A 27,582-nucleotide genomic window follows, 5' to 3' on the forward strand; every position below is an offset into this window, starting at 1 on the left:
TGAGCATGATTGGTTCCTCTTAACCAGGTGACCGCAGGTCGCGTTCCGGTTGGCAGGCACCAGCCAGGGCCAGCGGCCCTCAGTCGGTAGGCGGCGGCGGAAGGAGGAGGAGCTCCAGCCGCGCTCTCTCTGGGCAGTGGCTGCGCCTCACAGCGCTTGTTGTGTTCCCCACCCCTTTTAAATAAGCCGGGCTGGTCACCGCCCTCGCAGACGAGTCAGCTCTAGGGAGGCGGCGGCAGCGCGGCGGCGGGGGTGCGGCCGAGGCCCGAGCCCTGCCCGGGGCCGGGCCGCGGGGCGGGCGGGCGAACCGCGGACGAGGCGGCGCCTGCTTGCGCGGTGCAGCCCCGGCGTAGCCCGGGGCTGCCGGTGCCGGCCGCGCCATTGTTGGGGGAGGGGGTGGCTGCTGAGGGCGGCGGAGTAGGGGGCGAGCGAAGGCGCCGGTGGCGGCGGAGAGGAGCGGAGGCGCCCCATGGGGAACACGCTGACCTGTTGCGTGTCCCCCAATGCCAGCCCCAAGCTGGGCCGGCGCGCGGGGTCGACGGAGCTGTACTGCGCGTCCGACATCTACGAGGCGGCGTCCGGGGACGCGGTGGCGGTAGCGCCCGCTGCAGTGGAGCCTGCCGAGTTGGATTTCGGAGAGGGCGAGGGCCACCACCTGCAGCACATCAGCGACCGCGAGATGCCCGAAGGTAAGGAGGCGGCGGATGCCATCCGCCCTCGGGCTCACCTCTGCCCGCCGCCTCCCCCAGAGTCCCCCGGGAGGCATCCGCCGCCTCGGGCTCCTTCCTGCCGGTAGCCGGTTTTCCCGGGGCTGGGCTCCGGGACGAAGGCTGGCTCTGCCTCGCGTCCCCACCCTTTATTCTTTCACTGCTGCGTCTGGCCAGTTTCTTTCCCTCCTCCTTACCCTAACGCCCAGTTATTGCTCCCTCTTTCCATTCTCTCAAGCCGGCTTGGGATCCTCTAGTCCGCCGCCCTTCTTGTTTGTAGCTCTGTTCATTGTCTGGTGGGACTTTGCTAAGACTTTTGGGGCATATTGTTTTCCTTTTCTCAATGGAAACTCAAATACCTCAACTTCGGAGTACTCATCCCATTCCCTCAACCCATCCAGATGGTACCTAAGTGAAGGAACCAGGTAAGGGTCTGATTGTTCCTTTCTCCCATCCGTGAAGGTAGCTGATGCCCGCGACAGTTTAGACCCAGATGTTTGGGAATTTCTTATTTAGACTCAAAATAGAGGTTGCCATAGGAGACACTATATGATATTCCTAATAGGTTAAGTCGGCTTGAAAGAAGCTGCTTTATTCCTTCCAACTATAATTTGAACACAGAAAGAAAGAAATGGGTGGGAGTAAAATAACTGTGAAGGGTGTGAGAGGTTATTACCAGTGGTGCAGAAAAGTTGCTTTTTTGAGACGGAATCTCGCTCCGTCCCCGGCCCAGGCTGGAGTGCAATGGCGCTATCTCTGCTCACTGCAACCTCCGCCTCTAGGTTTCAAGCGATTCTTCTGCCTCTGCCTCCTGAGTAACTTGAGATTACAGGCGTGCGCCACCACGCCCAGTTAATTTTTGAATTTTTAGTAGAGACGGGGTTTCACCATGTTGGTCAGCCTGGTCTCGAACTCCAGACCTCGTGATCCGTCCACCTCGGCCTCCCAAAGTGCTGGGATTACAGGCGTGAGCCACCGCGCCCAGCGGTTGTTTTTAACTCCGAGTTTAGCCACCGAGTTCTGATTGCTTTAAAATTCCCACGGTGACAAATACATCTCCAGCCATTCTCCGGTGACTTAACAGACTTCATTACCTCCTTATTCCAAAAGAGAGGTGGGGTGGTTCGTGGTTAAAAGTTTCAAAAGAGACAAAATATAAGTTTAGACTTTAATTTATAATGTAATGGTTTGGAAGTTAAAATGCTAGACGCTGCCTGCTCAAAAGTGTTTCCGTGGCTCCCCTTTCCTTCCCAGTCCTGCCAATAGAATCCTGGTCAAAGATGAGAATGTTGGAGTTCGTCAGAGTCTAAACCGTTGGGGTAGGGGTAAGGAGAGAGGAAACGTTTAGTTTTTTGCCTCTAGAATTTTGGAAAGAGATTAGGTAAAAATAATTCCGGGCAACGGCGTGGTTCTTGAATAAAAACTAATTGCTTTGAAGTAGAAAAACATTGTATCATAAAGATGTTTAAATCCAGTGGGCTCTTTGTTTCATTTAAATGCCAGAGATTTCATTACTATAGAGGGAATGTTAGAACTCTTCTATTTAAACTTTGCTTGGGCTCTTAATTTCTTTAAAATAATAATTAAGCTTCATAATGGACATGCCTTCGTAACTGGGAACTACTGTACTCACCTTGCGGAATATTCAGACATTGTGAAAGAATGAACAAAAGTATTATGTGAGTTAATTGATTGTACCTTTATATACAAAGCATGTACGTACTTGTGAAAACTTAATGCTCTCTTAGAGAGGTGCCAGGTAAGCCTCTGAGTGATTTTACACACCAGTTAGTAGATGGATGGGTGGTGTTGGGTGAGAGCCACAAATAAGGCTCTCACCCAGTGTACATGAAAATACATATTTTCATGTACATTTAATTTATCCCTTCCAAAATAAGGCCTGTGTATATTCCCCGTGTTGCTAATGAAGAAATGAAGAGTTAGATATCTGGAATGACTATGTAAGACGGCCACTGAACAGAACTGAGGTTCTCAGTTCTCAGACTGACATGGAGATGAGATATGCCAAGTTCAGTTCTTTAAAAACTTTTAAAAATACAGAATTCATCATGTATTTTACCCATAAAGTAGTCCTGTATTTGAGAACTTATTTCGGTCTTGATTAGTTCCTTTCAAAGTTTGTTTTACACGATTCAGAGGCAACATTTACATCTCTCTTTTTTTTTTTTTTTTTTTTAAGAGAAAGAGTCTCACTGTGTTGACCAGGCTGGCCTCGAACTCCTGGCCTGGGCTCAAGCAGTCCTCCCACCTCAGCCTCCTAAATAGCTGGGACCTCGGGTGTGTGCCATCTTGTCTGGCTCCGTGTTATGTCTATACATTCATTTCAGTGGATAAGAATAAAAGTTAGAGGTAACAAAATGACCTAAATATACCCATCAAATAAACAGATTGATAAATTTGAAGAGTTTGTTCTGGTACCTGTGAATTGAAGCTGAGAATGCCCTGGACAGAGGGATATTAGGGGAAGCTGGCAAGAAGGAACGTAAGGTGCCAGGCATTAAGCATTAAGGATGATGATAAGGAGTGCTAAATCAGAAAAGTTGAAAAAAGAGAATTTGTAACCACAGAATTTACCATTGTATATTAGTGTGACAGTTACATTTTTATTTCAATTTGTCTCAATTTATTTTTGTGGCATTCAATAAAGTGATAATAGAAATCTCAATTTCGGCATTTGCCTATTATTCATAAGTTTCCATAGAAACATGGCCAGAACACCAAATATAAAGTATAGACACATTGAAAGTTTGCTTTTAGTATCTTTATTTCAGACAATTTTATATCAGTCTCCCTGGAAACAGAAATTTTTACTTAGATGTAAAACATTTGGCTGGGCGTGGTGGCTCACGCCTGTAATCCCAGCACTTTGGGAGGCTGAGGTGGGTGGATCACGAGGTCAGGAGTTCGAGACCAGCCTGGCCAACATGGTGAAACCCCGTCTCTACTAAAAATACAAAAATTAGCTGGATGTGGTGGCGGGCGCCTGTAATCCCAGCTACTCAGCAGGCTAAGGCAGGAGAATCGCTTGAACCTGGGAGGCAGAGGTTGCAGTGAGCTGAGATCGTGCCACTGCGCTCCAGCTTGTGCAATGGAGCAAGACTCTGTCTCAAAAAAACAAAAAAAAATTTTTAGCTTTTCTACAATGAAGAATTATTTTTGTTACTTAAACAAAAATCATACATAAATTTTGCTCGGCTTTGTTCTTCAAGCTGTTTCTTTCTTTCTTTTTTTTTTTTTTTTTTGACAGAGCTTCACTCTTGCCTAGGCTAGAGTGCAGTGGCACAAACTCAGTTCAGTGCAACCTCTGCTTCCCGGATTCAAGTGATTCTCCTGCCTCAGCCTCCCGAGTAGCTGGGATTACAGGCGTGTGTCACCATGCCCAGCTAATTTTTGTATTTTTAGTAGAGATGGGGTTTCGGTATATTGGCCAGGCTGGTCTTGAACTCCTGACCTCAAGCAGTCCAGCCGCCTTGGCCTCCCAAAATGCTGGGATCATAGGCGTGAGCCACTGCGCCCAGCCTTTTTTTTTTTTTTTTTTTTGAGAAGGAGTTTCGCTCTTGTTGCTCAAGCTGGAGAGGAATGGTGTGATCTTGGCTCACCATTGTAGCCTCTGCCCCCTGGGTTCAAGCGATTCTCTACTTCGGCCTCCTAAGTAGCTGGGGTTACAGGTGTGTGCCACCATGCCCGGCTAATTTTTTGTGTTTTTAGTAGAGATGGTTTCACCATGTTGGCCAGGCTGGTCCAGAACTCCTGATCTCAGGTGATCCACCTGTCTCGACCTCCTGAAGTGCTGGAATTACAGGCGTGAGCCACCACGCCTGGTCTGGTCAAGCTGTTTCAAAGAGATGCTCCTAAGAACCTACTAAACATTTCAGATAGGCTCAAAAGTATTTTCTACTACCATGCCTTTATTTAATGGTATGTCTAACATAACTGACGGTAGTATCAGTAACACAAGATAGTAAGATCTTATTGTCCAATTTTATTAATACTCTCGACTTTTTATAGAGCCTTTTACGTTCTGACGTTAGGAGGTTTGCTAATTTGCTGACTAAAGGCGCTCTCTGAAGTGACCTTTTCTATTCCCTTCCCTTGATGGGTGAAGGTAGGGAAAGAATTGGCAATGTGATGTGGAAAAACCTCTGAGCAACAGATCTTTCCTCTTTCCAGTAGCTATTTTAAGCCCCCCCCCTTTTTTTTTGCTTTTTTGAATAATGATATGTTTGATGTAAAAGACTCGGAGAATACAGAAAAGTCATTGATTATACTCAGAATAGTGAGTTAACTTTGATTAATATTTTGGTATTGACTTTTTGATTTTTTTGTATGCGTATGAATATAACATTTTATTTTAGAAAAATGAGATCATTCTATATGAGCTGCTTCATAACTTATAGCAGTGAAATAATGTCATAAATTCCTGAACCACTGCTTGACATCCAGAGAGTGCTCCAGTATATCTTTCCATGCCAGGGCACCCTGCTCTGTTGCATGCCTTTTTATAACTGCTTAGTGTACCATCAGATGGTTGGAGTATCATTTACCTATCCTTTATGAATGGGCATCTTTTATAGTAACATCATACACAGACTCGTTACATTTGATTTCAAGGGTACCAAAACACATTTTGATGATTGATGCCTTGTACCTCCCTATAGAATTAAGTTAAATCTATGGGTTGAGTCATTTTTGTAGTTAAGATATTTTAGTGTTAAATGTTTTTATGCCAAATTGGAGTTAGCGTTGACTTTTTCCTGGACATTTGAATTCATCATTTAATATTTTTTGTTTCTTGGTAGCCTATCTTGCATCTTTAATTCTGAATAGCTACCACTTTAAAAGATTTGATGCTGTCTTAGATGACAAATCGAGAGAGTGTTAGAAGAAGTCTTACAAGATGTGGGAAAACTGGGAGAAACTTGACTAGTTTTGGGGGTGCTGAAACATGTTTATTGAGTACCTTTAGGTGGCCAGGCTATGTTCCAGATTCAGGGCAAACAGTGGTATACAAGACAGAGCCTCATCCTAACTCTGATCCTTACATTCTAGAGGGAGCTAGGGATAGATAATATATGAATAATCAGGAATGAGGTGGTGAGGTGCTGGGGAAAAAAGTATAGTAGGGTCATGGATTGGGGAGGAGGACAGTTACATGGGGGTTGTGGGGATGAAAGATGGCTGCTCTCCTTAAGTGACCTGTGAGCAGTCCTAAAAGTGAGAAGGGAGCCTTCCTTGTGAGGATGGTTGGCGAGAGCCAGGGGTCCACGCAGATGGATAGTTACTTTGGAGTTCCTTGAATGGGAGCAAACTTGTTTTTGGAAAAGGACAGAAAGATACAGGGTGGCTGCTGAAGAGTGAAAAGGATGCCAGAACTATGGTGGGTTAAGTCCATGTATACATAGTGGGCCTTGGCAAAGAATATAGACTCTAGTTGTGATAGGAAACCATTGGAGGATTTTTTTTAATTCTGGGAAATATTTTTAATTCTTTCTTTTTTTGAGATGGAGTCTCACTCTGTCGCCCAGGCTGGCTCAATCTCCACTCACTGCAACCTCTGCCTCCCGGGTTCAGGCGATTCTCCTGCCTCAGCCTCCCTAGTAGCTGGCACTACAAGCACATGCCACGACACCCGGTTAATTTTTTGTATTTTTTAGTAGAGACAGGTTTTCACCATGTTAGTGAGGATAGTCTCACTCTCCTGACCTCGTGATCCGCCTACCTTGGCCTCCCAAAGTGCTGGGATTACAGGTGTGAGCCACCGCACCCGGCCAATATTTTCAGTTGTTTAAGAAAAAGACCAGACAGTGGCTCATGCCTATAATCCCAGCAGTTTGGGAAACTGAGGCAAGAGGATTGCTTGAGCCCCGGAGGGGGCTGGGGCTAGCCTGGACAACATACTGAGACCCTACCTCTACAAAAAGTAAATTAGCCAGGTGTGGTGGCACACACCCATAGTCCTAGCTACTCAAGAGGCTGAGGCAGGAGAATCTCCTGACCCCAGGAAGTTCAAGGCTGCAGTGAGCTATGATTGCGCCACTGCCCTCCAGCCTGGGTGACAGTGAGACTGTCTCAAAACAAAAAAAAAACAAAAAAAACAAACAAAAAAACCAGACTAGCTGCAAAAGTAGGTAACAAAGTGATGAATAGACAAGTCACAGAAAAATAAATGCAGATGATCCTTAAACACAGCTTCCACACTTAAGAGAAATACAAATGAAAACTATGCTGTGACTTCTCTGCTGTTGGGAGAAGAGCCAAAAACTTGACAATACATTCTTTGGTGTGGCTGCAAAGAGAGTTGCATTCGTATATTGCTGGTGAAAATGCAAAGTGGTTTGAGTCTGTGAAGGGGAATTTGGCATAATCACAAACATTGCAAATACATTTAATCCAGAAATTCTACTTCAAGGAATTTATCTTGAAGGCATACCCCATAAATATGAAATAACATGTGCATAAGGCTCTGTTGCATTATTTTCAGTAGCTAAATATTGGAAATAATATATCTAGTTAGAAACTGGTAAAATAAACTGTTATATCCACACAGAGGAGAACTATAAAAAAAAAAACAACAAATCTCTCTTTACTGCTATGGCTATGGCGTGATACCCAGATATCCAGGATATGTTACATGAAAAAAACAAGGAGGAGAACAGTAATCTTATTTCTTACATTACTGTAACGAATAATATGTATTTGCTTATTTAAAACAACCACACTGAGGCCGGGCGCGGTGGCTCAAGCCTGTAATCCCAGCACTGTGGGAGGCCGAGACGGGTGGATCACGAGGTCGGGAGATTGAGACCATCCTGGCTAACACGGTGAAACCCCGTCTCTACTAAAAAAATACAAAAAACTAGCCGGGCGAGGTGGCGGGCGCCTGTAGTGCCAGCTACTCGGGAGGCTGAGGCAGGAGAATGGCGTGAACCCGGGAGGCGGAGCTTGCAGTGAGCTGAGATCCGGCCACTGCACTCCAGCCTGGGCGACAGAAAAAACAACCACACTGAAAGGAATTCTTGGTGGTGGTGTGAGACTGTTTTTCCCTTAATTTCAGGGGTAGCCAAAGTGCATATTTCCTCAAGATGTTATTTTGGTATGGGCTTTCCAATAAATGCTAACTGTTCACTTTTGCTTTTAATTTGTGAAAACTTTGTTTTGTAATTTATTGTGCATTATGTGGTATATAGCAATTGCTTTTTTTTTTTTTTTTTTTGAGATGAAGTCTAGTTCTGTTGCCCAGGCTGGAGTACAGTGGCACGATCTCAGCTCACTGCAACCTCCACCTCCTGGGTTCCAGCAATTCTCCTGCCTCAGCCTCCTGAGTAGCTGGGACTACAGGCATGTGCTACCACGCCCAGCTGATTTTTATATTTTTAGTAGAGATGAGGTTTCACCATCTTGGCCAGGCTGGTCTTGATCTCCTGACCTCAGGTGATCTGCCCACCTCAGCCTCCCAAAATGCTGGGATTACAGATGTGAGCCACTGCAACTGGCCTATCGCAATTGCTCTTGCATTTCATTTTTTTCTCACTATATTTTGAGTTAGGTAGTATAGGAATTATACTTGTTTTACATATAAGAAGACAGGCTTTGAGAGGTGTAAATTGAGTTTTCCAAAGTTTTTTAGTTTGTTTTTTGTTTTTGAGATGGTCTTTATCTGTTGCTGATGCTAGAGTGCAGTGGTGTGATCATGGTTCACTGCAGCCTCCACTTCTTGGTCTCAAGTGATCCTCCTGCTTCAGCCTCCCAAGTAGCTGGGACTACGTTTTCCAAGGTTTAAAAAGATAAGACTTGGTATGGTCATGTGTGGTGGGTCACGCCTGTAATCCCAGCACTTTGGGAGGCTGAGGCAGGCGGATCACGAGATCAGGAGACAGAGACCATCCTCGTCAACATGGTGAAACCCCTTCTCTACTAAAAATACAAAAATTGGCTGGGCGTGGTGGCACGTATGTGTAGTCTTAGCTACTTGGGAGGCTGAGGCAGGAGAATCGCTTGAACCCCAGAGGCGGAGGTTGCAGTGAGCTGAGACAGCACCATTGCACTCCAGCCTGGGGGGCGGTAGAGTGAGACTCTGTCTCAAAAAAAAAAAAAAAAAAAAGGCTTGATAGATCAAGAATGTAAATTTCAGATATATGGCATATAGGATTAGAATTTATAGAATGACTCATGGGCTTCTTTGGATACTGCCATTTTTCCACCTTTTTTTCAGTTAATAAAGCTTTAGAGTTAAAATAGTAACATTGGATAATGAAAAATGGAGGTACTTATAACCCAGACTTTTATTTTTTTTTCTCTGGAGGAGACAGGGTCTCAACTCTGTCTGTTGCCCAGGCTGGAGCACAGTACTGCCCTTAGAGCTCACTGTAACCGCAAATCCCTGGGCTCAAGCTATCCTGCCACTTCAGCCTCCTAAATAGCTGGGACTACAGGCATGTGCCTCCACACCCAGCTGATCTTTTAAAAAAATTTTTGTAGAGATGGGGGTCTCACTGTGTTGCCCAGGCTGGTCTTGAACTGTCCTCAGGTGATCCTTCTGCCTCAGCCTCCCAGAGTGCTGGGATTACAGGTGTGAGCCACTGCACTCCACCCAGAAATGTTCTTAAAAGTCTAAAAAAGGAGTTAAGTGCTATTAAGAAGTACATCTGTAATCCCAGAAATACATAAAGGGAGAAAGGTATACTATAGCATATGAAGTGTCACAGCTCAGTCACAATCACTAAAACATAGATTGAGGAGTAAAAGTCGGTTAAAGCAAGAGTGAACGCTGACATAGAAGGAGGTAGAGAAGTGGTTTGGAAACCAGATTTGGGATTGTCAGAAGCTGGGAAAGCAGAAACAAGGCATGAGTGAGCATGAGATTGGAGCTTGGCTGTGTACTGTGTGACCTCAGATGAGGCAGGGCAGCTCAAGACCCATTAAGTAAGACTTACCTGATGGGTGGAACGTGCAACTTAGATAAAATCTCAGACTTTACATCATAATTGAGAGGTTTGAAATGTTTGTGTTATGGACCTAAGACTAATACATTGTGCATTATGATAGAGCAGGTCAGTAAATGCAGTAAGCCTTTAAACAAACAGATGCCCAGCAGTTGGCCCAGAAACTGCTGATATCTCCTGTTTAATTGGGATATATTGAAATCAGTATGTTGAAATCAGTCTCTTTCTCTGAAATATGCTGCTTCTGTCAGTTACTTTCTTGGTTGCTGCCCTCTCCCTTTAATATATTGACAAGAAAAATCATTTCTTTACAGTTTACAATTGCATAATTTTACACTTTTGGCCTTCAGTAATGCATTTCATTTATTCTAAGTTCCATATTTTTACATTTTTAATTAACATCTGTGAAATTGAGATGGCTGATAGATTCAAGGAAAAACAGTGTTCAATGTCAGTGGATCTTACAGATTTCTTCTCCTGAGGGGTATATATTAAGACCTGAGTTTATTTTTTATTGTCTTACTTGCCCCCCATCATACTATCATGCTTTCAAATTAAGTTGCAATTTAAATTGATAATACAAAAATGGTGGGTCTTAAAATACAATTTTAGACATAATCCCTAACCATGATATCAAAAACCATTTCTTCTAGTTTCAAACTTTCTTAGGAGTGTTTTGTTTTGTTTTGTTTTGCTTTGTTTTGAGACGGAGTCTTGCTCTGTCGCCAGGCTGGAGTGTAGTGGCACCATCTCGGCTCCCTGCAACCTCCGCCTCCCGAGTTCAAGCAATTCTCCTGCCTCAGCCTAATGGCTTAAATGTCCATTCTGTAAAATAGCATTGTGTGGTATTTGTTAGTGCAAGTTATATAGGAAATTGTATCAAATAAATAAATGCCAGTTACAGCCATGGTGGTGTTCCTCATTCACATCAATAGGAATTTTTTTTAAGCATCCAAAGCTAAAACTGATATAACTGGTGGCATTATATCCTAATATACCCTTAACTCCTTTAGAAAGCAACTGAGCACTATATACTGAGTGATGAAAACAATCTGACCTTTTGGTCTGATTATCCCACTTTTGTGAAAAATCTTTCCTAAGGAGATTTTAAAAATAATTTAAAAATACCATAAAATTGAAGGTTTTCCTCCTAAGAGCAGAGCTTTGTAAGTACCTAAGTCCGCAACAATATGGGATTGGCTGAGTAGAGTATAGGAATAACACTTGATGGACCATCATTTATCCATTGCACAGTAAATATTCTCCATTGGAGTGGAGATCATTTGTAAAATAAGACGTAACTTGTATATGGATTAGAGCTATTTTTTTAACATGCATAAGAAAAGCAACTTTGCCGGGCGCGGTGGCTCAAGCCTGTAATCCCAGCACTTTGGGAGGCCGAGACGGGCGGATCACGAGGTCGGGAGATCGAGACCATCCTGGTTAACACGGTGAAACCCCGTCTCTACTAAAAAATACAAAAAACTAGCCGGGCGAGGTGGCGGGCGCCTGTAGTCCCAGCTACTCGGGAGGCTGAGGCAGGAGAATGGCGTGAACCCGGGAGGCGGAGCTTGCAGTGAGCTGAGATCCGGCCACTGCACTCCAGCCTGGGTGACAGAGCGAGACTCCGTCTCAAAAAAAAAAAAAAAAAAAAGAAAAGCAACTTAAGGCTGGGCACAGTGACTCACGCCTGTAATCCTGGCACTTTGGGAGGCTGAGGCGGGCAGATCATGAGGTCAGGAGTTCGAGACCAGCCTGGTCAACATAGTGAAACCCCGTCTCTACTAAAAATACAAAACTTAGCCAGGCATGTTGGCATTTGGCATGCACCTGGAGTCCCAGCTACTTGGGAGGCTGAGGCAGGAGAATTGAACCTGGGAGGTGGAGGTTGCAGTGAGCTGAGATCAGGCCACTACACTCCAGCCTGGGTGATAGAGCGAGACTTTGTCTCAAAAAAAAAAAAAAAAAGGAAAGCAACTTAAAGTAATGGTTGTGAGTTTATAATTTGTAATTTGTTTGTTTGTAATTTGCAAATGAAGCATTATTTTGACTCTTGCAAATTTCTGTTCATAAGATATTAAAGGAATGAGTTAGAAGCTTTTATCTATCCCCACCTTTAGTGTGATCACATCAGTATTGTTCATAAACCAGGCCTCTTACTTGCAAGTTCAAAAAATCTATCTCAAAATAGTTAAAAATTAAAAAAAAAATTGTATAACCAGGGATTCACATAGTCAATTAGGGAGTACTTGACCCGGGAATTAAGTGATCTCAGAACTTGTCTCAGTTCTGCTCTTCTGTTGATCTCTCCTGAAAAGACACCCTTCATGATGGCAGAGGGAACCACGGGTGGCAGCTCCTGGCTGTCTAACAGTGCTAGAGTACAGCCCTGCCTTTATCCTCTGGTTCCTGGGAAGTCCCAAGAGAAATGTAACTGATTGGCCAGCTGTAAGTCACATGTCCACCCTAAAACCCCTGAGTTGAGGGAGTGCCAGCTTGTTTCTTGGGCTAATTTGACTTTTTTCTCTATATCTTTTCATTTCTTTTATACTAGCTGCCTTGGATTTTTTTTTTTTTTTTTTTAAGATGTAGTGTCACTCTGTTGCCCAGGCTGGAGGGCAGTGACATGATCTTGGCTCACTGCAACCTCCGCCTCCTGGGTTCAAGCGATTCTTCTGCTTCAGCCTCCCGAGTAGCTGGGACTAGACGCACACGCCATCACGCCTGTCTAATTTTTTTGTATTTTTAGTAGAGATGGGGTTTCATTGGATTGATCAGGCTGGTCTCGAACTCCTGACCTCATGATCCGCCAGCCTTGGCCTCTCAAAGTGCTGGGGTTACAGGCATGAGCCACCATGCCCAGCCGCCTTGGATATTTATTATATTTACACAGTAGCACATCTTGGTTTTCTTATATTTAAGAAATTCATATTACATAGTAGCACATCTTGGTTTGGTGGGGGTGGGTGTGGGTAGAGTGGTATGTGTGTGAAGCCTGCTTCTCTTTGATTTTGGTACTTAATTTTCCTGGACTTCCATTGAAAATTCCTGTTTAAATTTATCATGACGTGGGTACTGATTCGTAATATGGCTTCTTCTGTAAACATTAGTTATTTTTTAGATTCAAATGGTGGTAGTATATTTGCTTTCTTTTTGAAAGGAAGTAGTCAGGAATCCTTTTAGAAGCTTTAGGTAGAGGCTGGGTGTGGTGGCTCACGCCTGTAATCCCAGCACTTTGGGAGGCCAAGGGGGGCAGATCACAAGGTCAGGAGTTTGAGACCAGCCTGGCCAGCATGGTGAAACCCAGTCCCTACTAAAAATACAAAAATTAGCCGGGCATAGTGATGCATGCCTGTAGTCCCAGCTAGTTGGGAGACTGAGGCAGGAGAATCGCTTGAACCTAGGAGGTGGAGGTTGCAGTGAGCCAAGATTGCACCACTGTACTCCAGCCTGGGCAACAGAGTGAGACTCTGTCAAAAAAAAAAAAAAAGAGGAAGAAGCTTTAGGTAGAGGCAGTTGGGAAAGTCTCTGCCTGTCATTTTGTGCACAAGTGATTTTATTTTTCCAAGTAGCTTAACATTGTCACATCATCTTTTCAAGATGTGGAAAAACTTTAAACATAATTTTTGTGTGGGTCTTTTACATAAGAATAGTTTTCTCCAAAAACATTTTAATAAAGTTCAGTCAAGGAATTTCCATGGAGAATAAAGCAATTGGTTTAGGTATGTAAGTTTTTAGTGATCTGGCAGTACTATTAAAATGGATGATTCGGCCGGGCGCGGTGGCTCAAGCCTGTAATCCCAGCACTTTGGGAGGCCGAGACGGGCGGATCACGAGGTCAGGAGATCGAGACCATCCTGGGTAACACAGTGAAACCCCGTCTCTACTAAAAATACAAAAACTTAGCCGGGCGAGGTGGCAGGCGCCTGTAGTCCCAGCTACTCGGGAGGCTGAGGCAGGAGAATGGCGTGAACCCGGGAGGCGGAGCTTGCAGTGAGCTGAGATCCGGCCACTGCACTCCAGCCTGGGTGACAGAGCGAGACTCCGTCTCAAAAAAAAAAAAAAAAAGGATGATTCATATAAGATTCTAACCAAATTACTTAGAAGAGAGAAAAGGATTCTAGGTAGATAAATTTGTGAAATGCTGAATTCGACAGTAATCACTACTAGACTGATTAGTTTTTAATATATCAATGTGCATTTTGATTTTGTAAGAGCCAGGGATAGAGTATATTGTCATTTGACCACTAAATCGCTTTTTAAAAAGTAGAGCAATTATATTAATATGTAGTTTTGGGAAATACCGCTTTAACTGTTACTATGGATCTTGGCCCAGTTTCTTACAAGATTGGTTAAGATAAGTGGCTTGAAATGGACCTTGCTGGGCTGGGCCCAGTGGCTCACCCCTGTAATCCCAGCACCTTGGGAGGCTGAGGTGGGTGGATCACCTGAGGTCAGGAGTTTGAGACCAGCCTGGCCAACATGGTAAAATCTCGTCTCTACTAAAAATACAAAAATTAGCTGGCCTGGTGGGAGGCATCTGTAATCCGAGCTATTTGGGGGACTGAAGCAGGAGAAGAATTGCTTGAACCCGGGAGGTGGAGGTTACAGTGAGCCGAGACTGTGCCACTGCACTCCACTCCAGCCTGGGCGACAGAGTAAGACTCCATCTCAAAAAAAAAAAAAAAAAAAAAAAAGGACTTTGCTGAAGAATACCATAGATTTTATTTTTTCCCCTCATGACAGTTTTTATTATCCCATATAATGGCAAAGTTTGTTTCATGAAAATTTAAGAGTCTGTTTTGTAATCTTACCTAAATATATTATCCAACTTTGGTGCATGGTGAACTACAGGCAGATTTATCATGACGTAGATAGGGGCAAAATTTTTTAGAAACAGCCCTAAGATCTGCTTCAAAACATACTCTTGATGTAACACCAAATTAACCATACTGTTAGAAGGAAGAAATGAGAAATTGAGGGCAAAAGTTAATAATTTTCTAACATGTTCCTGTATATTAGAACACAGAACTTCTATTCAGTCCTCTTAAATCTGCCATGATGAATAGCCCCCCAAAAAACCACAGCTAACTAAATTAGTTCACTTGTTGAATGGAGTTAGAATTAGCCATTTGATTGTCTAAAGAACATTTGCCAAAAACAACTCTTTGTTTTAACCATATTTGATGTATTGAGCTAGTGCCTAACGGTAACTGGGCACAGCATCGCCTGCTACTTGAGATTGTTCTTGAAATGTGCTAGTAATAGCAGCAGAGAGGAGAGTGTGGTTATATTTCTATTTGATAAGTTGAAGGAGGGGAGGGTATGTGTATGATTCATGTAACATTTGTACCAGATTGTTTAGGCACAGATTTTTTATTAAAAGTCTCTGACACAGCCTGGTTTTGTCCACGTGTGTGGAGAGAGTCTACAGTTTTGCATTCCCCAGGAGCATTTCTGTATTGTTGTCTTTATTTCCGTCATATTTATTACTAAAAACTTCTCTGAAGACTGTTAAAAGTGATTAAAATGGATGTGTATCTAATTTCAGAAATCATCTTTTCTACTCACCTAAAGTATCACATTTTTTTCCTCCTCTTCTATAGATTTAGCTTTGGAGTCAAACCCTTCTGACCATCCAAGGGCAAGCACAATTTTCCTGAGCAAATCTCAAACAGATGGTAAGACAAAACTGTTTTTTCCTTCCAAGGAAAAGACTGAAAACTGTTTCTATTTTATTGGATGTATTATAGAAGGCATTTAGAAGAACTGATGTATTAGTTTAAATTTTTCTTTTCATATGTTCACTTATTTTAATATGTGATATACTTTCTTTTAGTTGTGATTGTTTAGTAATAACATGTAGACCTTCTATTTACAGGTTTTGTCACCTTTTTATCAACGCAATTAATGGCCACCTGATTTAGTAACATTGATTTTTTTTTTTTTTTTTTTTTTAAGAGGCCAGAGTGCCTTTATTGCCCAGGCTGGAGTGCAGTGACGCTGTCTCAGCTCACTGCAGCCTCCACCGCCCATGTTCAAGCAGTTCTCCTGCCTCGGCCTCCCAAGTAGCTGGGACTACAGACATGAGCCACCACATCCGGCTAATTTTTGTATTTTTATTAGAGACGGGGTTTCACCATGTTGGCCAGGCTGGTCTCAAACTCCTGACCTAGTGGTCCACCCTCAGCCTCCCAAAGTGCTGGGATTACAGGAGTGAGCCACCGCGCCCGACCAGTATCATGGATTTATACTTATTTCTACACACTTCTTTGACCTCTTTCCCTTGTCCAAAAGAGTACATTTTAAAGATTGAACGATAGTTTAAGCTGCAGCTTGGTTTCATTTGAACACATTTTTAAAAAAATCAGTTTGTATACAGGGATTGAATCTGTGATTTTGGCTTCCTTTTATACAATGCTCTAACCACATGAGCCTATCACATTCAAATTTATGCTACTCAGAACTTTTAAGCTATTAACTTTTCCATCCTAATGTAATGTAAATGTAAACATAACCTATGGTGTTTCCCAGAAGGTTAGCCTCAGCAAGCGAAACTTATGTACATTTTCCTTGCCTTGCTTGTTTTAGGATGAGAATCAGAACTGTTTTATTTTTCTGTACTCCTGTTTATCTTCCTTAAAATTATGTTAAATCCTAATTTGTTTGCTAAAAAGCCGTACACAGCTAGGTTTTTCAGTTTATTTCAACAAGAATACAAGAAGTAGGGGTTCTGTAATATTTGAAGTAATGCAGCACAACACAAAATGGGGGGTTGTAAGCTGCATTTTCGAAGCTTGTGTGGACTTTCATCTGTCTTGAGCTGGTCATTTCTGGTTAGGATAGTTTATTTCTTAGTTTCTTTCAGAGCCACAGGCTTCTCACACATGCAGAGTGTGGAAGCAGTAAAAGAAGAGCTATCCCATGCTCCTCTTTCTTCAGTGGTAAGGAGTGTGTGCTTGTGATACTCGTCTAGCATCAAAGGAAGAGGCAGTGTAGGAAACAAAGCGTGGTCCAAGTCCCTCTTGGAGCTTTTATTCTTCTGGCTTTTGTTAAAATGATTTTATGTGCTGAATATACCGTGTTCAGTTAGGTTAACATTCATTTTAACTTTTAAATTTAAGGTAGTTTACTTTCCACTTGTATAAAGACCCGTTTATTTTTTCAGTAACATATTAGTAGATGACCCGTAAGTGGTTCAGGATGCTTGCAGGGATTGTGGTGCAGCTAGAGATTGGCACCTAGTCAGAAACTGGTTCTTAGAGCTGTCAGCAGTTAGATCTTGGTAATTAAGTGACCTTTAAATGTAGAATTAAAAAATACTACTGGATGATGGTTCAGATATGCAACAGGGAAACCTATTAGCTAAATTTCTCATTAAGCATAATTTGTTTTGCCCCCTTCTTTTGTACATAAGGATTCTTTCATTTCTATGTAGTAGAATATCTGTTAGGTCAAAAAGTAAAACTAAGTTTTTAGATTTTATTTTATGGGATTCATCTTGCCAGATGATTTAAATGATGAGTTTTGTTGGAAATTATTTTTTAAATGGAATTTTTATCGCATTTTGTATATTGGTAATCAGATGATCAGCAACTACTTTTATACTGTGGCATTTATATCAGAATTGATCAGCTAATTTTTTTTATTCTTAGTGCGAGAAAAGAGGAAGAGCAACCATTTAAACCATGTAAGTAAACAGTTGGAAAGTTAAGAAATCAATAATTGAATTAAAAGTATGTCTGCTGTGATTCCATAAAAATATAATGGGGACCCAATACTGTTAGTATGGGCCTCTTTTTGTGGATTTTCTAAATCATTTCTATTTTCCTAGGAATCAAATTTATGCAGGAAAGTCTTTGACTTAGTGTGCCCATTTGTTCAGGGTTTCTGACATTTAAGTTAAATTTCAGTAATTTGGTTGTGGTATAAATATCTGCCTTAAATATTTTTGCATACATTTTTAAATCTTTTTAAAAATCGAGTAACAAAATTATAATAGTTAACTTCATTTTTAGCAGTATATGTTGACTTCCTGTCATAGCAGGTGAAAGCTTAGCTTCCTCACTCTACCGTGACCTTATTTTCTTTCCTCTATTCCCCCCACATATATCATATTTTAAATTAAATCAGTAATCGATGTTTACATTGTTATGATTATACAGATATTATTCACTGCTGAGTCATATGTTATTCTTACTGTCTCCTTCTTGTACATCCTTTGTTTCTCTTAAATATTTCTGAAATCTGAGCATGTCTGCATGTCTCTTTTCGTAGCCTCCACTAACTCACACAGCCAAATGCAGTGAGTATCCCTTGGCTGGTCTCCTTGCTTTCATGTTCTTTTTTTTTTTTTTTTTTTTTTTTTTTGTGGAATTAATTCCCTGACTATATTCATTTGGCTGTTTTCTAACAGCTATTTTCCCCCCCAAATGTTGTAGCATTTGCCACATGCCTATCAAAAGTATTTTCCATCTACTAAAACACATCTGTTCCATTTTTCTCTTGGAGACAACTTTACTCAGCCTTTTGTCATCCTCCTCAAATATAGACGGGCTTTTCCTAAGCCTGCTCTGTGCCTGTTTTCCTGGGATCTCTCTCTGAAGTCACCTGGGATCTCACATAACTCCTCTTGTTTTGGGTCCCTTAAATCCTAGATTCTGTATTCTCTCTATCTTGTTATCCTTCCTAGTTGTACTGGAGCACATTTTCCTGGGAAAGGGTCCATAGACAGGCATAGAGATCTAGCCTGTCCGAAAACCTCTCATTTCTTTTTCTCTCTCTCTTTTTTTTTTTTTTTTTTGAGAGAGAGTCTTGCTCTTGTCCCCCAGGCTGGAGTGCAGTGGTGCAATCTCGGCTCACTGCAACCTCCACCTCCCGAGTTCAAGCAATTCTCCTGCCTCAGCCTCCCGAGTAGCTGGTATTAACAGGTGCCTGCCACCACACCCAGCTAATTTTTGTATTTTTGGTAGAGACGGAGTTTCACCATGTTGACCAGGCTGGTCTCGAACTCCTGATCTCAGATGATCTGCCCACCTTGGCCTCCCAAAGTGTTGGGATTACAGGCGTGAGCCACTGCGCCTAGCCTTTTTTTTTTTGAGACAGGGTCTCACTCTGTTGCCCAAGCTGGATGACAGTGGTGTGATCTCGGCTCACTGTATTCTTAACCTACTGGGCTCAAGTGATCCTCCCATCTCAGCCTTCTGAGTAATTGGGACTACAGGTGTGTGCCACTATGTGCAGCTAATTTTTATATTTTTCCATCGAGATGGGGTTTTGCCCTGTTGCTCAGGCTGGTCTCAAACTCCTGGGCTCAAGCCATCCACCCGCATCCGCCTTTCAAAGTGTTGGGATTACAGGTGTGAGCCACTGCATCTGGCCAAAGCTTCCTATTTCATAAGAGTATAAAATGCTAGAGTATAAAATGCTAGAGTATAAAATGCTAGGTTCACACTAAATTTCATAGTTCTGAAGACATTTCTCTATTGTGTTCTCATTATGGTATTCTTGAATCTGTTGCCATTGTGTGATACAGTACATGTAACCAGTTTTTACATGTCTCTGGAAGCTTTTTAGTGCCTTCTCTATCCCTGAGATCCTGAAATTTCATAATATGGCTTGCTATGTACCTTTTCTTTCTTTTTTCTTTTTTTTTTTTTCTTTTTTTGAGACGGAGTCTTGCTCTGTCGCCAGGCTTGAGTGCAGTGGCGTGATCTCAGCTCACTGCAATCTCCATCTCTCAAGTTCAAGTGATTCTCCTGCTTCGGCCTCGCAAGTAGCTGTGACTACAGGCGCACGCCACCAGGCCCGACTAATTTTTTTGTATTTTTAGTGAAGAAGGGATTTCACCATGTTGGCCAGGATGGTCTCGATCTCCTGACCTTGTGATCTGCCTGCCTCGGCCTCCCAAAGTGTTGGGATTGGGATTACAGGTCTGAGCCACCGCACCCAGCCTGGACCTTTTCTTTTTATTGGGACCAATAAGTCTGCAGACTATGTCTTCTACAGAATTTTCTTGTTTCTTTGTTCCTTCTTTTTCCTGATATTTTTAGTATTTAGATGCTGAGCTTCTTAGACCAGTGTTTCTGCATTGATCTTTAATTGTCTCCCCCCCCCACTCTCCCATTTTCTAGTTAGTCTTTTGTTCTACCTGTTGGGCATTCTTTTACTTTATGCTCTAACCCTTCTATTGAATCTTTCATCTTTTTGAGAGTGTTTTAAGAATTTTTTTAAGTTTTCATTTGCTTCTGGATTTTCACAACTCCCATGCATTCCTTTTTCCTATTGTTTTGCTCTCTCTTGTTGGAGGCTTCCCTCACATGTGTGATAGTCCCTGGCTTTCTCTAATTGCAAGCAGGACTTTTGTTAACTGGTGGTTCTTACTGCAAGGACATTGGAGGCCAAGCCAGCCTTTAATTTAGGAGACCTCCGTCTGTTACCTGGTGGGTCTTATCTTTTCTCTTTTCTTATTTTTCTCCTTTCCCCTTTCCTTTTTCCTTTCCTTTCCTCCTTCCTTTCCCCTTTCCTTTCTCCTGTTCTGTCCTTTCCTTTGCTTTTCTTTCTGACAGAGTCTCATTCTGTCACCCAGGCTGGAGTGCAGTGGCGTGATCTCAGCGCCCTCTGCCAAGATGCAACCTCTTCCTCCCGGGTTCAAGCAATTCTTGTGCCTCAGTCTCTTGAGTGACAGAAATTACAGGTGTGTGCCACCACGCCCGGCTAATTTTTTTTTTTTTTTAGTAGAGACAGGGTTTTGCCATGTTAGCCAAGCTGTTCTCGAACTCCTGGCCTCAAATTCACCCACCTCAGTCTCCCAAAGTGCTGGGATTACAGGTGTGAGCCGCTGTGCCCTGCTGGGTGCGTCTTTTCTGAGACTGTTCAGTTTCTTCAGAGAAGACTCTCCCAGTTTTCTACCTGGGGAGTACAAGCATGGCTGCTTGTTTTCCAGAAGCAGAATTGGAAAAAGGGAGGTAGAGTTCTACTTCTCAGTGTGTAGTTTTTTTTCCCATTTCTCAGATTTCAGTCCTACTATTTCTGAGCCCAGACCTTATATATTCGTTATAAGATGGGAGGACAGGTGGACCTGGGACTCTAACTACATGTTTTCAACTGACCTTGCTGGTTTTGTTTTATGTTTCATTCTACCTTCCAAGGTGCCATGTGTCTTTGAGATTGGAGCTTGCCTTGGGTTCTGCAAGACAAACTAACTTGATCCTGTTCCAGTCACTCTCTCTAGGCACTAAAGTTGTGCTTCCATATCAGTTACCACTCCATTGTCTTTTTCATCTTTCAAGATTTATTAAAAATCATCTGCTGTGGCCAGGTGCGGTGGCTCACGCCTGTAATCCCAGCATTTTGGGAGGCTGAGGCAGGCGGATCACTTGAGGCCAGGAGTTTGAGACCAGCCTGGCCAACATGATGAAACTCCATCTCTACTAAAAATATAAGAATTAGCTGGGTGTGGTGGTGTGTGCCTGTAGTCCCAGCTGCTCAGGAGGCTGAGGCAGGAGGATCGCTTGAACCTGGGAGGTGGAGGCTGCCGTAAGCCAAGATTGCACCACTGCACTCTAGCCTGGGCAACGGAGCAAGACTCTGTCTCAAAAATTAATTAATTAATTAATAAACTCTCAAAAATGGATAAATAAAATAAAATAAAATAGAAAAAGTTTCTGCTGTCATTCCTGTTGCCTGATCCTGTGTATGACCTTTATTTTATGTCTTTAATTCTGATGAAATTTCAGGAGAGCGAGGAAATACATTTATGGTCACCCTGCCATGTTTAACCCAAATTTAGAACCTTTATTTAAAGTGTAAATCTAAGTTTAAATTCAACATAATGATACTAATCCAGACATTTTTTAGTTATACCTATAATAAGCATATTATACTCTTCTACTAAGGGCTTAGGAATTGTATTCAAACTCTGCACCCTGCTATATTGTCCCATTACTGTGCAACATAGATGGAGGTGTTTTCATTAATGCACAAAATGTCAGGAATTTTTAAGTTAATTAAAAGTCATTCTTTTTTTTTTTTTCCTGAGATGGAGTCTGTAGTAGCATTTACCTCTTATTTTAAATGGGTTAAAATAAGAGGCATTAGGCACAATGGGAAAAGTCAGTGGGTAGGGATAGGAGTTCAACAGGTACTTTACCTTTAAGGTTTCAGTTGTGACTCAGTAGACTACTAAGTGTGATTATTTTATATCTTTGCTATTCTACCTTAAGTCTACTCAGTACCCCTTCCCTTTCTTGTTACAGATTGTCATTTGTGCAGACTAAATGAAGATGAATGATATATTCTTTGTCCCTATTTTGTGACTACCTGAAATAACATCTGTAAACTTGCAGTAGTGTTTTGCTGTTTGGATTTTTTTTAAAAAGTATTTATATTTTATATTATTATGTTTGCTGGTAGTTTGTTGAGGTTGTAAGTCAGCATTGGTAAGGCTTTAGCCTAAAATAAAGGAAATTGTTGAGTTTTCCCACAAGATGATGGGGGAATTACCTGTTGCCAGCTATAATTGCTTTGCTCAGAAGCTTAATTCTGCCACCCTCTAGTCTCAAGAGATACAGGGATGCTCTTGATAACAAAAAATTTGGATAGTTGAAAGTTAGTGCTGTGTCTCATGCTACATATTGATTAGCAGAGAGGTTTCTTTTTTTTTTTTTTTTAAGACCAAGTCTCGCTCCATCACCCAGACTGGAGTGCAGTGGTGCGATCTTGGCTCACTACAACCTCCGCCTCCCAGGTTCAAGCCATTCTCCTGCCTCAGCCTCCCAAGTAGCTGGGATTATAGGAGCCCACCACTACACTTGGCTAATTTTTGTATTTTTAGTGGAGATAGGGTTTCTCCATGTTGGCCAGGCTGGTCTCGAGCTCCTGACCTCAGGTGATCCATCCTCCTTGGCCTCCCAAAGTGCTGGAATTACAGATGTGAGCCACCGTGCCCGGCCCCACCTTCCACTTTGAATGAAAGTATTTGAATGAGTCAATTGTTATTTTTTATACTGTATTTGTTTTTTGAGACAATAAAAGTATATACATTAACACACAGTTAATGTAAACTATATACATTAAATATAATAGCTTAAACATGAGTTTAGATATAGTTGAAAACATTTCTAGCTTGAAGGAGAATTTGGTCCTTCAAATAGTAATACTTTTTAAAAATAGAATATCTGGGACTTTTTGTTAGTAAGAATTAAGTGACTGCAGTAAAAACATCTGAAACAAAATGGTGTTACACTGTATGGATATTTCTGATTATTGGCTACTGGCAATTTTTAAATGCATGCACTTTTAAAAGCAACAACTAGACCTTCTCCCTGCCCTGTCTTTATGTATATGTGTGGGATACTGATGGAAGAGTGTGACAACATGGTAAAAATTATCATATTAATAGGAAGAAGGAAGGCTCATCTGAATTAGTCTTTTTTTTTTTTTTAAGTGTTAAAATTATTAGTATTCTGTGGTTTAAAAAAATGCTACTGTTACTTTCAGCTATTCCATGACTGAGATTTGGTTACTGACCTTATTTTTAAGGAAGAGAATTGTCTTAACATAGTTCAGGCTGTTTCAGTATTTGACTGTTGCACTCTTCCCAAATAAATGGATACTTCTAAAGTGTTTTAAAGATGGTTTATTTTTTAGAGGGCTCAAAAAGTTCATGGTCACCTCCTTGATACAACTGCAGATAAATTCTACTAATTTGTGTCTATAGTAGCATTTACCTTCCAAATTGTAACTGATTTAAATAATTTGTCGAACACTTGTTGAACTCCTAAATTTGTCCCCAGTTCTGTGCTCAGCAGCCAGGGGTATGAGGAGGAAGAGTCCTTCCTTCCCTGGAGAAGCTTACGTTCTTTTTTTTTTTTTTTTTTGGGACGGAGTCCCACTCTGTCGCCCTGGCTGGAGTGCAGTGGCGCAATCATGGCTCACTGCAACCTCCACCTCCCAGGTTCAAGCAATTCTCCTGCCTCAGTCTCCTGAGTAGCTGGGATTACAGGTGCGCACTACTGCGCCCGGCTAATTTTTGTATTTTTAGTAGAGATGGGGTTTCACCATCTTGGCCAGGCTGGTCTCGAACTCCTGACCTTGTGATCTGCCCGCATCAGTCTCCCAAAGTGCTAGGATTACAGGCATGAGCCACCACTCCCGGAGCAAGAAGCTTACTTTCTTATGAGGGGATACTCCACAAGCAATTGGTATCATATAACAAGTGGTGAATTAGATGGATGAATGTACCAAAAGGGAAATGTTTTTTGGTGTGGCTGCTGGCAAAGGGATCCCAGAAGGTAGATGGGGCTAGCCTTATTGGGATAAGGAGGAAGAACTAGGTATTCCAGGCAGAGCAGCATGAGTGAGGCAGGCAGGTGCCATGATGCCTGTCAAATAACTTATAGAATAAAATTAATAACATTTTGAAATGGAGAGTGTTCTCTGAGGTTCTCATTTGAGTAATGTAATGGCAGTTTTATTTAAATATGAAGTGAAAGTTAAATTCCTAAAGTTGTTTTTGTCATCTGTTTTTTGGAATATTAAAGTGATACTTTTTCTCCTCCATATAAGAAAACAGGCCCCCTCTCGCTGTGGGTGATGGAGCAGCCCTGGCAGACAGGGCCTCTGTGAAACACTTGTTTCTCATACTGTCTCCTGAACTAATACATTTAGTATTAGTAACTTAGTAAATGTAGTATTAGGCTTTCATTTACCGCAATAAAATGCTCTTATGCAAATATGATTTAAGACATTACATTTTACTGTAGTAAATGAATAATAGAAAATCTCAGCTGCTTTTTATTGCTTAAGAAAGAAACACAAATCTTATTGTAAACTTTTCCCATTAATTTATATAGGGAATGCATAACAGATGCTTGCCAGGTTTGATTATAGGTATCACAAGAGCAGCATTTTATAACCCATTCCTCAAAACACTGTCTGTGGGAGAGCCTCCACTGGGTTTCCCATAGAGCTGCACATGATACCACACTCAAGTCAGTTCATGGAGTGTAAGAAATATCTTAATGCTTTATCATTTGACATTTTAACCAAGGAAAAAACCACACTTTTATAGGTTTAACTTACTGTGACATTTTCTTCTATTTCCCTTCCCCTTCAGGTATCTCCAGGGCAGCTTACTAAAAAGTATAGCTCATGCTCAACAATATTTCTAGATGACAGCACAGTCAGCCAGCCTAATCTTAGAACCACAGTAAAATGGTGAGTACAACTAGGCTGCCAAGGGCTAAGTGACAGACCCCCTTATATGCTAAAAGCATCCTCGCCATCCTCGGTAATTTCAGCCATTTGATTGTCCTTTTCAGCAATCAGTTTAAGAAATTGGTGTCAACTATATATTGATTTCAAGGACCTCAATATGAATTTTCATTTCCTGTTTTAATCTTAGGGTGCATGGTGGAAGGGAAAGCCAGTTAGTGAAGAAGCAATCCCAGAAAAGTGTAGCTATTTATTTAATGCATTTATGTTAAGACAGTGTTGAACATAATGTGAGAAGGAGAGGTGCTTTTTATTGGATGTTTCTGGAAAAACATTAGTTTGTTATGAGTTACAGGCCTAAAACGATGTGTACTGCTTTGGAAACTACTCTTGGAAGAAGGAACAGCTTGTCCTCTGCTGGCACCACAGTGTATCTGCATTTAAATTTTCCCTGTCGTGCATGAGCACCTCTTGGGCACAATCTGAGATGCACTTTCAGAACACCCTAAGATGAACCTTTCAAGTTTATTTAAAAACTAACAACAACAACAAACAACTCCATTGGGGTTGTCAGGAAACTATTAACATCTCCTTCGATTATGAGCGTTGATTTTCAGAACACAGTTTGAGAAGTGCTACACTAGAATATTAATGTCCTTATTCCTAATTTTACTTTTCAGTCTAAAAACGTAACTAGCTTATAAACTTACTTGTTTCTAATGTACTAGCTTTTTTTTTTTTTTTTTTTTTTTTTTTTTTTTTAGTTAATTCAATTGTCAGTAACTTCTACTTTAAAAGCAAAAAATTTACACTCATAATCATGTCACTTTCCTCTCTCCCTTATAACAGTAGTTGAAATCGAATTGTGTTTCAGCACAAGCTGGACTCTGACTCTGTCTAAAGTCCTGAGCTTTGACACCTACTGAGTAATCATTGAATGTTTGTATTCAGCCAGGGTCCTAAATCCTTGAGTTAAAAAACCAGTCCACTTTGGCTAGAGTCCCTGGCTTCTTTTGAATTCAAAAGATTCTGATGTTTCTGTAAGATTCAAAGTAGTTTTAAAGATTAACTTTGCTCAAACAAGTATAATAGATTTCATGCTTTTTCCCCCCATTTTAGTCTTAATTTTTAGATGTCTACTTTGGGAAGTACAGAAAGTTTTAATTTGTTCTCAGTAAGTTTTAGAAATGGTCATTTGGTATATTTCACTATTGGTTAAATAAAGATTTCACTAGTAGGGCAAATTGACTTTTAGGAAAGATTTTGAAAAACGTTTATCATGGCTTAATAGTGCATTATTCTCATGGGGTGGGTGAGCCATATCAGAATCACTTAAGCAACTTTTTTCAAAATGTATGTCTACAAACACATTCATCTCACCTCCACCTTCCCTTGATCTCTAGGCAGTCACAAGCCTTTTAGGAAAATGAAGAAGGCATGTGAGGCATAATTACACGGACAAGCACATCCCAGATGATTCTGATCTTAACCCTAACTCAGTCGTTCCCAAACTTTGCAGCACGTAGGAATCATCACCAGGGGAACTTTAAAAACAACCCTCAGGCTGGGCGTGGTGGCTCACACCTGTAATCCTAGCATTTTGGGAGGCCTAGGCGGGTAGATTGCCTGAGCTCAGGAGTTCGAGACCAGCCTGGGCAACACGGTGAAACCCCGTCTCTACTAAAATACAAAAAAATTAGCCAGGCGTGGTGGCGTGCACCTGTAATCCCAGCTACTTGGGAGGCTGAGACAGGAGAATAGCTTGAATCCGGGAGGCGGAGGTTGCAGTGAGTCGAGATCATGCCATTTTACTCTAGCCTGGGCGACAGAGCGAGACTCCGTCTCAAAACAAAACACACAAAAAAACACTCCTCATATTCCAAGTCATACCCAATGCCAATTAAATCAGAATGTCTCAAGTTGGAAGTTAGGCAGTTTTTAAAGCTCCTCAGGTGATTGCAGTGTGCAGAAAGTTTGAGAACCACTGCTTAATTGAGTGTAGGAGGATGAACTCAATTCTATTTGGTGGGACCGTGGGCAAGTCAGTTTTAAGCCTTGGTTCCCATATCTGTAAACTGGGTGTTGGATTAAATGTCATGTAAGGTTCTGTGGTCCTTTTCAGCATATAACTTGAAATTCTGTAATGTTAAAATCAATTTGGACATGAAACTGTTTGAAGCACTATAGAAGTATCCATCTTAGATGCTAATGTTACAGACTTTTTTAAAAAAGTGCTAACATTGTATAGACTTACTTTTAAAATTCAGATTTGCCTTCCCTCAATTATTTTGAGCCTCAGTTTAGAGACTGAGGGCAAATGGAAGCATATAGCTTACCTAAGACAACTCCTTGTTTCCTGATACACAACATCTGTGGGTAATTTAGGACTACAGTAACATATCTGAAAAGTCGTGTCTGTTCACTAATATTTAAACCAATGTGGAAGTACTTGCCATTAATATTACACTTTGTAGTTTTATGCTGCATTGTTAGCACTGCTTATTTCAGGATAGCTATACCTATCATTGGTTTTGTGTGCACTTATTTACTAATAAATTTTCTACTAATGATGCAGAATTGATCGTAAATGATTTTATTTGGTATAAAACACTTTTATTTAAGGGGAAATAATGAAAAATGGGTGAGTAGGTGATAGTTAATTAAATCAACTGAAATGCAGAGCCTAACAACTTAAA

The 27,582-nt window shown here is 41.5% G+C and overlaps 1 protein-coding gene across 8 annotated transcripts in view; it reads left to right on the forward strand.

The window, feature by feature from the left end:
- Window positions 1–206: 206 nt before the first annotated feature.
- CCNYL1 (cyclin Y like 1) overlaps window positions 207–27,582 on the forward strand; it is a 46,123-nt gene continuing 18,747 nt past the window's right edge. For 2 of the 8 annotated variants that reach the window (XM_065525940.1, XM_074009907.1), the window contains exons 1-4: window positions 207–689; window positions 15,277–15,351; window positions 17,326–17,360; window positions 24,789–24,889. In XM_065525940.1, the coding sequence (XP_065382012.1) occupies window positions 470–689; window positions 15,277–15,351; window positions 17,326–17,360; window positions 24,789–24,889 (431 nt within the window). In that variant the 5' untranslated portion in view covers window positions 207–469. Of the gene's footprint in view, window positions 690–1,157; window positions 3,078–15,276; window positions 15,352–17,325; window positions 17,361–24,788; window positions 24,890–27,582 lie in introns of those variants that run through there. The other 6 variants (XM_045367598.3, XM_074009906.1, XM_065525942.1 and 3 more) reach the window with 5 other exon arrangements.

The sequence above is a fragment of the Macaca fascicularis genome, chromosome 12 (genome assembly GCF_037993035.2).
Source record: "Macaca fascicularis isolate 582-1 chromosome 12, T2T-MFA8v1.1".
Lineage (NCBI taxonomy): Eukaryota > Metazoa > Chordata > Mammalia > Primates > Cercopithecidae > Macaca > Macaca fascicularis.